Consider the following 13313-nt stretch of genomic DNA (forward strand, 5'->3'; position numbering starts at 1 on the left):
GACAATATAACAAAATAAAGAGAACAAAAGCTGAGAATTAGCACAGACCTGTGTTTGAATGAAAGTTGGCCCTCAAGAAATATTTACTATGTGCCTGTGAAGCACAAAGTGGTTGCCACATTCTAAGGCTACAGTGGTGAGTGAAATGGACCCAGCTTCAGCCCCACAGAGGCTTAAGCTCAATCACTGTGGCAGTGATAGTTACCACATGAAGGTGCTGGAAGGATTCATCGAGATCAAGTGTGAAGTGCCTTCTCAACACAGCACATTGCCTAGGATAGGAACTCAATAAACGGTGCCACTATAGATGGGGAAGAAGTTGGTAGCAGCAGTCCCACTAAACTAGAATTTACAAAATTTTAACATTCAAGAGACTAAAACCATTCTAGTACCACCAAAATGATATTCACTTCCAAGAATATCAAGTTTTAGGCAGGAAAACATGATCGTTCTAAATATACAGATCCCAAAGCATGTGATCTCCTTCCAATTAAGTATTAATTCATTGTATTCGTCTCTTTAAGTAAATTCAACAAGAATTTATAAATCATTAGGAAAGAAGGGTTTTCATTCATTGTTCTGATTTGTACCTCACATAGACCTGGCCCTTTGATTAAAGAATATCCTAAGATATTTTATACTATTTTAAAATTTCTTTCTAAATATAGTTCTGAGCCATGGTTAAATTAACATCTGCAAATGATATGTATTAAGGAAGTCTTCTTCTGGATATTCTTTTGGATATTTTTCAAGATGAACATCATACGTCATACTTTGGGGTCCATACTTAACAAGAGTAGTTAATTTCCATAGTTAACAATTTTAGTTAACTTCAAAATTAGTTGGCTAATTATGCCTATTAGCCTTTCTAACCATTAGTATAATGTAGAATGATTATTTTTTAAAAGGTTTAACTTAATTGCACAATTAATATTTTAAAGCTTGAAAAAGGGAAGTAGTTAAGTCATTTATAGGAACATCTGATACGAAAAAAAAAAAGCTACTACTGGCATTTTTGAATTGTTTCTTGGAGATTATTTTAATAGGACCTGACCCCTATGGACATTTATGTGCAATATATCCATGATGTAAGCAACTGGTACAGATTGAGGACTCATTTTATATAAAACCAAAATGAAAGTAATAAAATTATTTGAGTACATTTGTTTGGAAATTGTATGGTTTTTTGAACATGAAGCACTTACTTCTTCACTGACAAATTTCCATTCTTGCTTTAATTCTTCACACCACATCTCCCATTCTTTAGCAGCTTCCAGCAAACTCAGCCATTTCTCCCATAGGGCTGATATGGTTCTGTGCAAACTGATGCCATCATTTTCTGTGCACCTGAGTCTCAAGTGTCTGAGGATCTGTCGTAGTTTCATTAACTCTTCTTTGGTTAATAATAGATTTGACACCAAAGCCTTAAAAAAGAAGAGAAATTGGAGTAACATAATGTCTATTAATCAACTATTTTAATCTTGAGAAATTAATTATTTTAAATTTTCTAAAAGTATTACAAGATCCATTTTTTAGTGCTTTTGGAAGTATATCTGCCAATTGGAGCCAGATGATAATTTTCTATGTATTATTGTATAACCCATGAGTTTGGGACTCTAGGACCAACAATTGAGCCATAAGCCACTTTGCGAAGTAAGAATTTATTTTTAAAGATGAATATCCTAGAAGTACATTTCATCATTTTAATTTAACTTTCATATTTTATTAGGTAGGTAATCCACATCATACATACTGTATGAACAGGCGATATTTGTGGGACTTTTGGGAGGGATCTGAAGCAAGATGATTCAGAATGTTCTCAACCAAATTCTAATACCATAGATTCTAGCAGATGAAAACAAGCAAACTAAAATTGCTTACTAACAGAGTATAAGAAGTAAGTAGAATTTAGAACTTATGATAGTTGCATGAATTCTCAGCAGACAATAAAACTCTGCTATTGATTCCGCAGCATCTAATAAAATAAGATGAAATATAAAGCTTTAGAAGGAGCAATCAGTGAGGGCAAGGCAGGCTAACTGGGAGAGGACTGTCTTATAAACTCAGTGAATTAAATCGCTCAGAACCACTGCTTCATCTTATTACTTAGCTTTTTGGTTTGAAGAATTTTCCTGGGTGTATAACTCAGTTTGAAGTTTTTCGATAAAAGAGCCACACTCCCGGCTGCCTACACTCACTTGTTCTGCCCAATTTTTGTACAGACTTACTGGACTTGGGAACACCATTACCTTGCTCTGTTCCAAGCGCTCTAGAGCTTCTTTGTAAGACACTGGCAACTGGGACATGGAATGCCAAAGAACTTTCTCCATTTTGCTGAGGTTAACGCAAATTTTGTCTTTAATATTTCCATAGCATTTATAACTCTCGAGACACCTACTGAGGCATAGTCAGGGGAAAGAAAAGAGATTAAATTTTACCTAATGCAACAAATTCTAAACTTTGCAGGATGAATTCTGCACACTTAATTTAAAAAAAAGAACATGATAATTCTTTTCACTCTTCGTTCATCTCAACCCATTTTTACTGACAGCCTTCTCTCAAAAGGGATCTGCATATGCCTATTAGCATAAACTTTAAAGGCAGATAATGCTGTTCTCAAAACACCCAAATTAGAGAGTTAAAAATAAAAGTTCACTTTAGTAAAGTGAAAATCACCTTCTTAAACATTGCTAGTAAGGTATAAATTGGTAAAATTCTTGTAGAAAACAATTTTGTTTTAAGAAGTTCATATGTAGGCCCTGCCGCAATCAAGATGGCAGAGAGAGAGGCTTCAGGGCTCCGCCTTACAGAAACTTTGATCAACCAAGAAGAACTGTCAGAACCATCTTTCTCAGAGCTCCAGAAAACAGTTAAAGGACTATAGTAAGAGGCCATGCACCAAATCAAGAAAAAGGCTGCTTAAAAGCGGTGGGACCTCGCGGCCATTTGGCTGGCTTCTGCCACACCGCGAGCCCCACGAGTGGGGCGTGAAGCCAGACCACGCTCCCAGTGGGGATCCCTGGTCTCAGTCACAGAGACGGCAGAATAACCCTCACGCACATACTGGGAGCATGTACATCTGGCCCCACCTGTCTGGCGGGGGCCTGAGGAACTCTCTGTCTCAGATTTGGCCTGCACGTAGAAGCAGTTCACCGAACTCTCCTCCACAACACTGTGGGAGAGCAGTTAATTGGCTGTCTGTAGGACATACAGTGCTGTGTACAGGACCCTGAGAAAACAGTCTCCTAAGAAAGAGAAAACATTCTTATCCGACATGTATATCCATGTATGGGAAGGGGGGAATTCCCAGGGCCACATACACATGCCCAAGATGCATGTTCAGAAAGGATGGGGCGGGGAGCACTCCCGCAGGTCAATCTGCAAAGATTAGAAAAGGTGTCTTCTTTTTTAAAAACCACCTTTTTTGGGGAGGGGAGGGGGTTCCTGGCATTCCAGGAAAGCTCTGTCATAATACTAGCTGGATATGAGTGAGAGGCTTCAAAGTCTAAATTCCAGGGTTAACACGTTAAAATATCAAAATGACCAGTTTTCAACAAAAGGTAACAAAACACACACACAAAAAAACAGGAAGCAATGGCCCAGGTAAAGGAGAAAATCAAAACATTAGAAATGAAGAGGGCCAGACTTGGGACATGCCAGACAAAGACTTTTTTAAAAACAGTCCTACATATGATCAAAGAGCTAAAGGAAACCATAAACAAATAACTAAAGGGAATCAGGAAAACAACAGATGAACACACAGAGAATATCAATGGAGAGATGGAAATTATGAAAAGGAACCAAACAAAGCTGAAGACCACAGGAACAGAAATTTTAAAATTCCCTAGCAGGGTATAATAGCAAACTGGAGCTGGCAGAAGAAAGAATCAGTTAAGTCGAAGGTAAGACAATTGAAATCATCAGAATGAAGGAAAGTAAACAGAATCTGAGGGACCTGCTGTGTGACACCATCAAGCTTACCAATATATATTGTGGGAGTCCCAGAAGGAGAAGAAGGAAAGAAAAGGGCAGAAAGACTATTCAAAGAAATAATGGCTAAAAACACCCCAAATGTAACAAAAGGTATGAATGCACACATTGTAAACACTCCAAAAACTCTTAAACCCAAACAGATCCACACCACTGCATCAAACTGTTTAGTGCCAAAGATAAAGAGAAAATTCTGAAAGCCAAAGATAGAGAAGCTATGTGTCATAAAAAATGGAGCCTCAATAAGATTGTGTCGATTTCTCATTGGAAACCATGTAAACAAGAGACAGTGGAACGATATCTTTAAAGTGCTGAAAGCAAAAAACCACCAACCAAGAATTCTATATTCAGCAAAACTATCTTTCAAAAATGAGGGAGAGATGAAGACATTCCCAGATAAACAAAAGCTGAAGGACTTTGTCACCACTAGACTGGCCCTAGAAGAAAAGCTAAAGAGTAGAGCAAGTGGAGCTTAGTGGTTGAGGGCATAGCTCACATGTATGAAGTCCTGGTTCAATCCCCATACCTCCTTAAAAAAAAAAAGAAAAAGAGAAGTGGCTGTGGCTAAGCAATTTAGCTCCTGTTTACCATATGGAGGACCCAAGTTTGATTCCTGGGACCTCCTGGTAAAAAAAAGTAAAAAGGTGTCCCAGACCTACATGGTGAGATGCACAGCATCTGCACAGCAAAGCAATGAACCAAAAAAAAAGATGATGATGCAACCAGATACGGAAAAAAAAGGTAAAGAGAGTTCTGAAGGTTGAAAGGAAAGGACGTAAAGCAATAGATCAAAGCTGCATGAAGAAATAAATATCTCTGGTAAAGGTAACAACAAGGGTAAATATAAATGCCACTACTAATGGTATTTTGGTTTGTAATTCCACTTTTTTATTTCCTACAGGATCTAAAAGGCAAATGCATAAAATGTAATGAGAGTGAAGTGGGTGTGGCTCAGTGGTTGAGTGCCTGCTTTGCATGTGTGAGGTCCTGGGTTCAATAACTAGTACCTCCTTAAAAAAATGTAATGAGAAATAAATGGTTTGGGACTCATAATGTATAAATACATAATTTATAACAAGAACTGTAGAAAAGTTGGGAAATAGGTATATGAAAATAGCATGAGTTTCTATTGAAGTTAAGTTGGTATCAAAGAAACCAAGACTGCTACAGTTTTAGAATGCTAAATTTAAGCCCATGGTAACTACAAAGAGGATATGGGAGAAGATGCTAGCTCATAGAGGCAGAAATTAGAGTTCAGGTTGCCAGTGGTAAAGGGAACCGAGAGCGGAGTTAAGGCAAAATGGGTGTAGGGTTTCTGTTTGGGGAGATGGGAAAGTTTTAGTAATGGATGGTGGTGAGGGCACTGCAACACAGTGAATGTGATTAATCCCACTGAATGGTATGCTTGAGAGGAGTTGGGATAGGAAGATTATATTGTACATATGCTCCCACAATTAAAAAAAAAAAAAAGAGCAACTAAAGAGATATGACATTTAAAGGCAATACATGATCCTGGATGGGATCTAACAAGAGATGAGAGAAGGTACAAAAGGACATTATTGGGACATATGAAAAAAACTGGAATATAGACTATAAGCTTTTTAGCAGTTACTTTTCTTAAGCTTGATAACTGCAGTTAAGGTTGGTACATAAAAGAATCTCTTTGTTCTTAGGAAGTGTACATGGCAGTATTAAGTGCTCAAGAAGCATGATTGACACAACCTACACTCAAGTGTTCAGAAAATGGATTGAAAGAAAATGAATAGATGGTTTTCTAGATTGATGGATAGACTGATGCCGCTAATGTGGCAAAATGATAAAATTGGTGGATTTGAGTATTGTGGGGCGGGGGGGTAAGTGTACATTAGAATTCTCTGTATGGGGTTTGTATTACTTTTGTTTATAACTATCCTGTAAGTTTAAAAGTATTTCATAATAAAAATTTTAAAATAAAAAAAGGTTCATATCTTTTGACCATTTATTCAAATTTACTAGGGTACCTGAAAGAATTAATCCTAAACATGAAAAAGCCATTTTTGTACAGTAAAACCTTTTACTCAGTAGAGTACTGATAAAAATGACAAAAATTGGACTGCCTTTTATGTCTAACAAAAAGGATGGTTAAGTAAATTACAACAATCCATTTGATAAAATATTGCATAGCAGCTATAATTACTTTTGTGAAGTGTTTGTTAGCACAAGAAAAGAACTCACATTATAAAGCGAAAAAAAAAGCAGGACATTTCATATACACTGTTATGTGATATATTTGAAAAGCACTATGTATGAAACTACAGATACAAAATAGACACGGCCTAAATCCTCCACTGAAAACAACTAAGAATTCTTTATCAATTTTTTTTCTTAAAATAAACAAGAAATTCTCCTAAGAAACACATTAATAAACAGGTAAGGAATTAAGAAATATCCAAAGGCCCTGATTCATGTAAAAGTGGAAATACTAAGCAATAAGGGAAGCTCTATGGACAGTTTTTCATATTGAGAGCATCTGCCAAGTTTCAGCTTTCTTGGTCTCTTTCTGGAATGTGAGGGGCAAGGAATAAAAGCCTAGAGCCCACCCCAGGAGTGATATCTGAAAGGAGAGCTTCTTCCTAAAGATATTTCCTACACATATAACCACAAAGGACTGGACTCCAAAATAGAGAATAAATTCCTACAAATCAACAAGAAAAAGACAGATAATCCGATAAAAATTGGGTAAAGGCTTGAACAAGCATTTTTCAGAAGAGGAAATATTATCAACCAAAAAACTTTGAAAAAAAGAACTCAAACTAAATAGCAGTAATAGAAACTCAAATTTAAACCACTTCTCACCGATAAGACTGGCAAAAATGAAGTCGTACAGTATCAAGGGTTGGTGAGGATATGGACAACTGGAACACTTACATGCTGCTTATTTTTAGAGTAGAAATTGGTACAATCACATAGCATTAAAACTTTAAGGTGTGTGCACCTTTTGACCCAGCAATCACATTCTTATATATATATACTTAAGGGAAGCTCTTGCATGTGAAAATGTTACAAGTAACACAGTTTCAGAAGGCAAAAACTATAAAGACACTCTTGGCTCCCTGGTGTGGTGGTTGACTATCTTCACCTCCCTGTTAGCTGGCCAGGGTAAGTCCAATAAAACAGAGGGTAGGAGTTGCAAGTCTGCTGAGGCATCTTACTGATAATCTACTATGGAACTATTGTGATTAGTAATGGAAGAAATTGTAGCATTGATGTGGAGGAAGTGGCCACGGTAGCTGCTGAGGGTAGGGAGAGGGAAGAAGAGATATGATGTGGGGGCATTTTCAGGACTTGGAGTTGTCCTGGGTGGTACTGCAGGGACAGATGCTGGACATTGTATGTCCTGCCATGGCCCACTGGGTGGACTAGGAGAGAGTGTAAACCATAATGTAAGCCACTATCCATGTGGTGCAGCAGTGCTCCAAAATGTATTCACCAAATGCAATGAATGTGCCATGATGATGAAAGAGGTTGTTGATGTGGGAGGAGTGGGGTGAGGGGGGTGGGGGATATATGGGAACCTCTTATATTTTTTTAATGTAACATTTAAAAAATAAATAAAGAGAGGAAAAAAAACACTATAAAGAACCCTAAAGTCTTATCAGTATTTAAGTGAATTTTACTACAGACGAGAATAGGTATAAATCTCAGGCTGAGTTTGAAAAAAATCAACTCACAGAAGAATGCACACACTACGTGTGAGTTGAAAAACAAAAACTAACATATTGTTTCAGGACAAAGAAAAGCAAGGGGATGGTAAACATAAAAGCATAAAATTGAGGATAACAATTACTTCTGAAAGGAAGGCAAGGAGCACAAAAAAGAATTCAGAGGCAATGGTATACATGTGTGAACCTTTTGGGAACAAAGATGCTGGTTTTATCATTATTCTTTATTCCATGTACATATTTTGTAAATATTCTGTTGTATGTACCCAACATTAAATTAGGAAAAAATAAAAGAAATACAATAAAATATTTACAATGTTTTTCTTTAGATGGTGATTTTTCTGTATTTTCCAAATTAACTCTAAATGCACACGTTTACTATAAAGGGAAAAAACCCTATATCTTGTTTTAAAGCATTGCCTTTAGAAAACAACGTACCTTTCTACTTCAGCTTCCTCTACTTTGGCAGCCTCCCTCATGGCTGAGTTCTTAGAAACTAATTCCTGTAAAGTATGCTGAAGTTGCAGTTTGGTTTCAGGGCTGGAGATTGTTTCCAGTTTCTCGGTGAGGGCTTGGATGTCTGCTATTGTGGATTCAAGTTCCTCCTGTTTCCCACAAGGCATTGCCAGTGATTCTTCTGGATTATCAAGGTCTACCCTATGGGAGGCAATCCTAGCTTCGAGGGCAGCGATGATGCCCATGGCTCTGGTGACAGCTTCATTATAGCGGGTCATATTCTCATAAGCATCATTGAAGACATTCTGGTGAATAGGAGAGTAAATGCTGTGACAAATTGCCAAACTTTGGGGACTTTTGTCACTTCTGAATCTTATAAAAGTCCAGCATTCTCATACTTTTAGTTTGACAATATTACACCAGTACTGAAAAACGAATTACTTTGTGTTTGCATAAAGGAAAATTGTTTCTGGATTTACTAAGAGAGTGAATCTAAATTTAAAATACATCTCAAGAATCATGCCTACAATGTATGTTCCTGCTCTGGGCATTCTTGTACTGGATTATGAATTAAATAAAACAGTTGACTATATTTAATGTATATAACCTGAATCAGTATTTGCGAAAAAAAATGAAGAGAAAACCAACCAACAACAACAAAAAACCCAGATCTCTTGTGTTTTTAAATTAATGGCTCTGCCTCTAACTGTAATTTTGGCCACATCATTCAAATGTCTCTAGACATCAGCCTTTTCATTAAAATAGAAAATAATTGAAATAAGTTACTTTAAAGGTCCCTTCCAAACGAGCTCTATTCATATTATTTTGGGAATTTATATACATTATTTCTTCAAGCTGTATTGCAACAGATATAGATCATTTTTTTTATCTTCCCATAACATGCAGAATTGTGTGGGAGAGAGTTAGTGTAAATGACAATGTGAACTACGGTCCGTGCTCAGTGGCATTGTCCCAGGATGCGTTTATCAGTTGAAATCAATGTGCCACACTGATGAAGGATGTTGTTTATGTGGGCGAGTGTGGGAGGTGTGGGGAGTGGGCATATGGGAATCCCATATTTTCTGTGTAACATTTGAGCATCTAAGTATATTTAAAAAAATAAAAAACATTTTAAAAAGGAAAAAACACAAAACATAGAATTAAACCAAATTGAACCAAATTAAAACCAAGTACTCAATTTACTCAACATTTGTTATGCACCTATTTAAAGAACATATTAAGATTTTTGATATGACTTCACACTTCCATGGCACTTTACAGCCATCAAAATATTTCAACTCTTAGAATTAGAGAGAGGAGTAATTTCCTCACTTTATAAATTTAATGTAACAATTCTGAAAACATAGGATAAAGCACTGTGTTAAACATGGTGTAAATCCAATGATACCTAAGCTATTCACCCTATTATGAGAAAGATTATCAGGAGAGGTGGGAATATGTTGTTCCACAAGAGGGCTTGGCAAATTTTTTCTGTAAAAGTTCAAATAGTAAATATTTTCAGCTTTGCAGGCCATCTGGTATCTACTGGAACTACTCCTGTTGTAGCAGGAAAGCAGCCAGACAGTAGGTAAACGAACAGGGAAGTGACTGTGTGCCAATAAAACTTTATTTACAAAAGCATCAACTGGATTTGGCCAGGAGGCTGTAGTTTGACAACCTTTGCTCTAGAATCACATAGATCTGAATTGTAATCCTGATTTTGTTTCTGTTAAAAGACCCTGAGAAAATTATTGATCTTTCTGAACTTCAATGTCCTTATTTTAACATGCAGGTAATAATAGTACCTACCTCACAGAGTTGCTGTGAAGATTAAATGTGAAGTGCTTAGCACAGTGCCAGATACATTTTAAGTTCTAGATAAATGTTAAATATTATTTGGTATTCTTTCCTCTACATCATACTTCTTCCTGTATACTTTATTATCCCTAATAAACCTTTGTTCTGAGCTCAATAAGAGCTATGAGGGAAATAGAAATAAAGGTGTCAGACTTACCTATTTCCAAACTATAAAGTTCTGTATTTAGACGTAGAATGAGTTGAGACTGTTTTCTTACTTGGATATAGTTTTATAAAATATGTTTCTAGAATCTCATGGGAAAATGGCTAAAAATAAAATTGTTGTTCCAACTGGCCCACTGCAATTTTTAAAAATAGCTGTTCTTTTTAAATGCATGTATTTTCCTGAGGAACCTGTACCTTTTTTAAAAGTGCAGATATTAACTTAAGTAAAACACCAACTCATTAAATAAAAATAGGTGCATTAACAGCCTAGCTTTAAAAAAAAAAACAACTTACTGTGTGCCAAACAATGCTTGTAGTAAGCTGCATTTGAAGATCTTCAATTTCCCGTAATTTTGTCTCCACATCACTATCTTCAGACGAATTTTCTTTTTCTTTTTGCTTCTCAACAGTCATGGCTTTGATGCTATAAATTTCTGCCTGAATTTTTTCTTGAACTGTTTCACAATAATCCTTTTCATTCTGAATATGTTCAATTTCCAAATTTGTAAGTAAAGGCTGCTGCAACTTAGATTTTATCTGATTTAAAACATGTAAGGAATCTTCTAGTTTGTCCTGAAAAGTCTTTTCATCCATTTTTTTTGGTTGGAATTTGAGTAGCATATTTTGGAGAACTTTTTGTAACTTATCATTTTCTTCTGCATACAGTTTTATTTGTAGTATTTCTTTCTCCTTGAATGATTCATCAAAGGCTGTATTTTCACTTAATTTCTTTATCATCTCATGATAGAAGCACTGGGCTTTCTCGATTCTCTGATTTAAAATTTGAGCATTGAGCAGACTTGTTTCTGGTGAAGTACTAGGAGTTCTTAGTACTGCTTCAGCCCTTTTCTTAATTTGTGAATCCATAGTCCTTACTTTATCTAGTGATGCTTGATATCTGTCATGTTCTGCCACAAATGTCTCCCACTGCTTAATTTTTTCTTCAAGTTCCTTTTCTTTTTCAAATACTTGGGTTTGTAATTGTTCAAGTTGTGAACAATCCCAGTGTAGCCCTATAAAGTCAAACACTTCTTTGAGTTTCAGTAATTGTAAGATCCTAGACTGAATAGCCATGAGTTGGTCTTTAAGATTATAGAACTCCTCTTTAATATCTGCATTTATTTCTTGGTTTAGTAGAAGTTCGTTTTGTTGCATATTGTCAACTTCCTTCTGGAGCACAGACGTTTTTTCGTGAAATTCTCTGTAAAATTTTATCTTGTGCTCTACTTCATCATATTTATTCAGAATGAATCTTTGTGTTCTGATAGCTCTAGTCTTAAGATTTTTCAAATGATCAGTCAGAAATAATCTTTCAAATACATTTAGATCCTTAAAGAAGTTTTTTAGTTTCTGAAGATGTATTGAGATGATACTTTCAATTTCTTGCAATTCCTCCTGAGATGCCTTCAAGACGACTTGCTCGTGTTCTAGTTCAGCTTCTGTGGGGGTTGTTTCCATCTTGGGAATTATCAGGGTTTCATTTCCTTGAAGAGAAAGTTGAACCTTCTCTACTGTTGCCAAAAATTTGCCTCTTTCTTCCAATTGAAATTCTAATTGCTGTGATCTTTGAGCAGATTTTAAAACTAGAGTTTGGTATTGATTCTGTAAATCCTGTAGGAGATTATTTAAATCATCAGTCTCACATTCTGCAAGATTAGGAATATTATCTTTGACCTCTTCAACCAAAGACTGCACAACCTGGTGCTTATCTAGAATGCCATCATGTGTCACCTTGCACTTTCTGATCTGTGAAAGAATGCCATCTGGGAGAAGGGAGATGGTGTGAAAGAGTTCATCCAACTGAGTCTTGACCCATAAAATCGTTTCTTTCATCTTGTATCTTATTTTGCACTTCTTGATCTGATTTTCCACCTCTAAGTTTAACGGTTCCGATGCTTCCAACTGCTTTTGCAAATTATTTACTGCATCTTCCAAAGTCTTCTTTTCTTTTTCTCCCCAAATCCTCTTCATCCGAAGTTCAGCTCCCCCCTTTAAAATGGAAAATCTATGCTTGATAGCCTGGAGTTCAGTGACCAAGGAAACAATACTTTGGTTCCCTTCCTGTTCTCCTGGAGAGTTCAGCCTTAACTGTAGGCATTGTTGATGTTGCTGCAGAGAAATTTCAGTGTTCTGGATCTTATTCATGAGGGACCTAAATTCATCGTTTTCCTCTACTTGTTGAGAATATTTCTTTTCAACCAGTTGTTCTGCTTGTTCCCAACCATGTACAAGTTGCCTAATCTGCCTTTCCAGCCACTTCTTATCCATGTCTGTCAGATAACCAGATAAAGTCTCCCATTCGGTTTTCAGCTTGTTTAAAGAACCTTTCTCTTTTTCTGCTGATGCCAGGAGGTTTTTTATTTTATCTAGATATGTTGTACTGTCTGGTGGACCCCTGGAAAAAACAGGATAAAAATGTAGCTAAATATTTATTAATATGCAGTAGATGTCATTTGAATAAATTAATTCTGCTTAGAATTCCAAGAAAAGATGGCTAAATTGTTTATAAAAGTACTATATCCTTAAAATAAAAATCAGAATCTTGTTTACTGTGGCTTTCAATTAAGAAGTGTGCAACAGGGTAGAAAACTCAACTGTAAAATGACTATCATAAAATTACAGAACCGCAGGGAAGGAAATAAGACCGGAGGGACAACATATGTTAACACACTGTGTAAACTATGAAGTATTTATACAAAAGTTAGCCTAGGACTAAGAAATTATCATAACATCCAATCTCTTTATTATCAAGTCTTTCCAAAAATCATGATATATTGACTAAAACATTGTAATCATTAGGCTAATCTTTTGAATATAAAATTATTTCCTCAAAGGCTACCACTGAAAATAAAGCAATTTAGTCATAAGCATAAAAGAAAAAAAGAGTTCATAATGGGAAAATGTTTATACAAAGAGACTATAGCTACAGGAAAAAGGATGGTGGGAAGATGTGGAGTAAGAAGCTCCAGGAGGTAAACTTAAAATTACCATATGACCTGCAATTTCACTCCTAAGGATAAACCCAAAATAAACAAAAACAGGGACTCTACAGAAATTTGTAAACCAATATTCACCACATTATTTTTCACAATAGCCAAAAGGTGGGAACAACCCAAGTGCCCATTAATAGGTAAATGGATAAAC

The 13313-nt window shown here is 36.0% G+C and overlaps 1 protein-coding gene across 6 annotated transcripts in view; it reads right to left on the bottom strand.

Moving 5' to 3' along the window:
- The window catches only part of SYNE2 (spectrin repeat containing nuclear envelope protein 2), a 400819-nt gene that overhangs the window by 154653 nt on the left and 232853 nt on the right, over nt 1-13313 (bottom strand). For 4 of the 6 annotated variants that reach the window (XM_058293295.2, XM_058293296.2, XM_058293292.2 and 1 more), the window contains 4 exons: nt 10464-12564; nt 8130-8452; nt 2250-2397; nt 1206-1424 (listed from right to left, as the gene is read on the bottom strand). In XM_058293295.2, coding sequence (XP_058149278.1) covers nt 1206-1424; nt 2250-2397; nt 8130-8452; nt 10464-12564 — 2791 coding nt within the window. The remainder of the gene's footprint in view (nt 1-1205; nt 1425-2249; nt 2398-8129; nt 8453-10463; nt 12565-13313) is intronic. The other 2 variants (XM_071213892.1, XM_058293293.2) reach the window with 1 other exon arrangement.

This window comes from Dasypus novemcinctus, chromosome 3 (genome assembly GCF_030445035.2).
Source record: "Dasypus novemcinctus isolate mDasNov1 chromosome 3, mDasNov1.1.hap2, whole genome shotgun sequence".
Taxonomy (NCBI): Eukaryota; Metazoa; Chordata; class Mammalia; order Cingulata; family Dasypodidae; genus Dasypus; species Dasypus novemcinctus.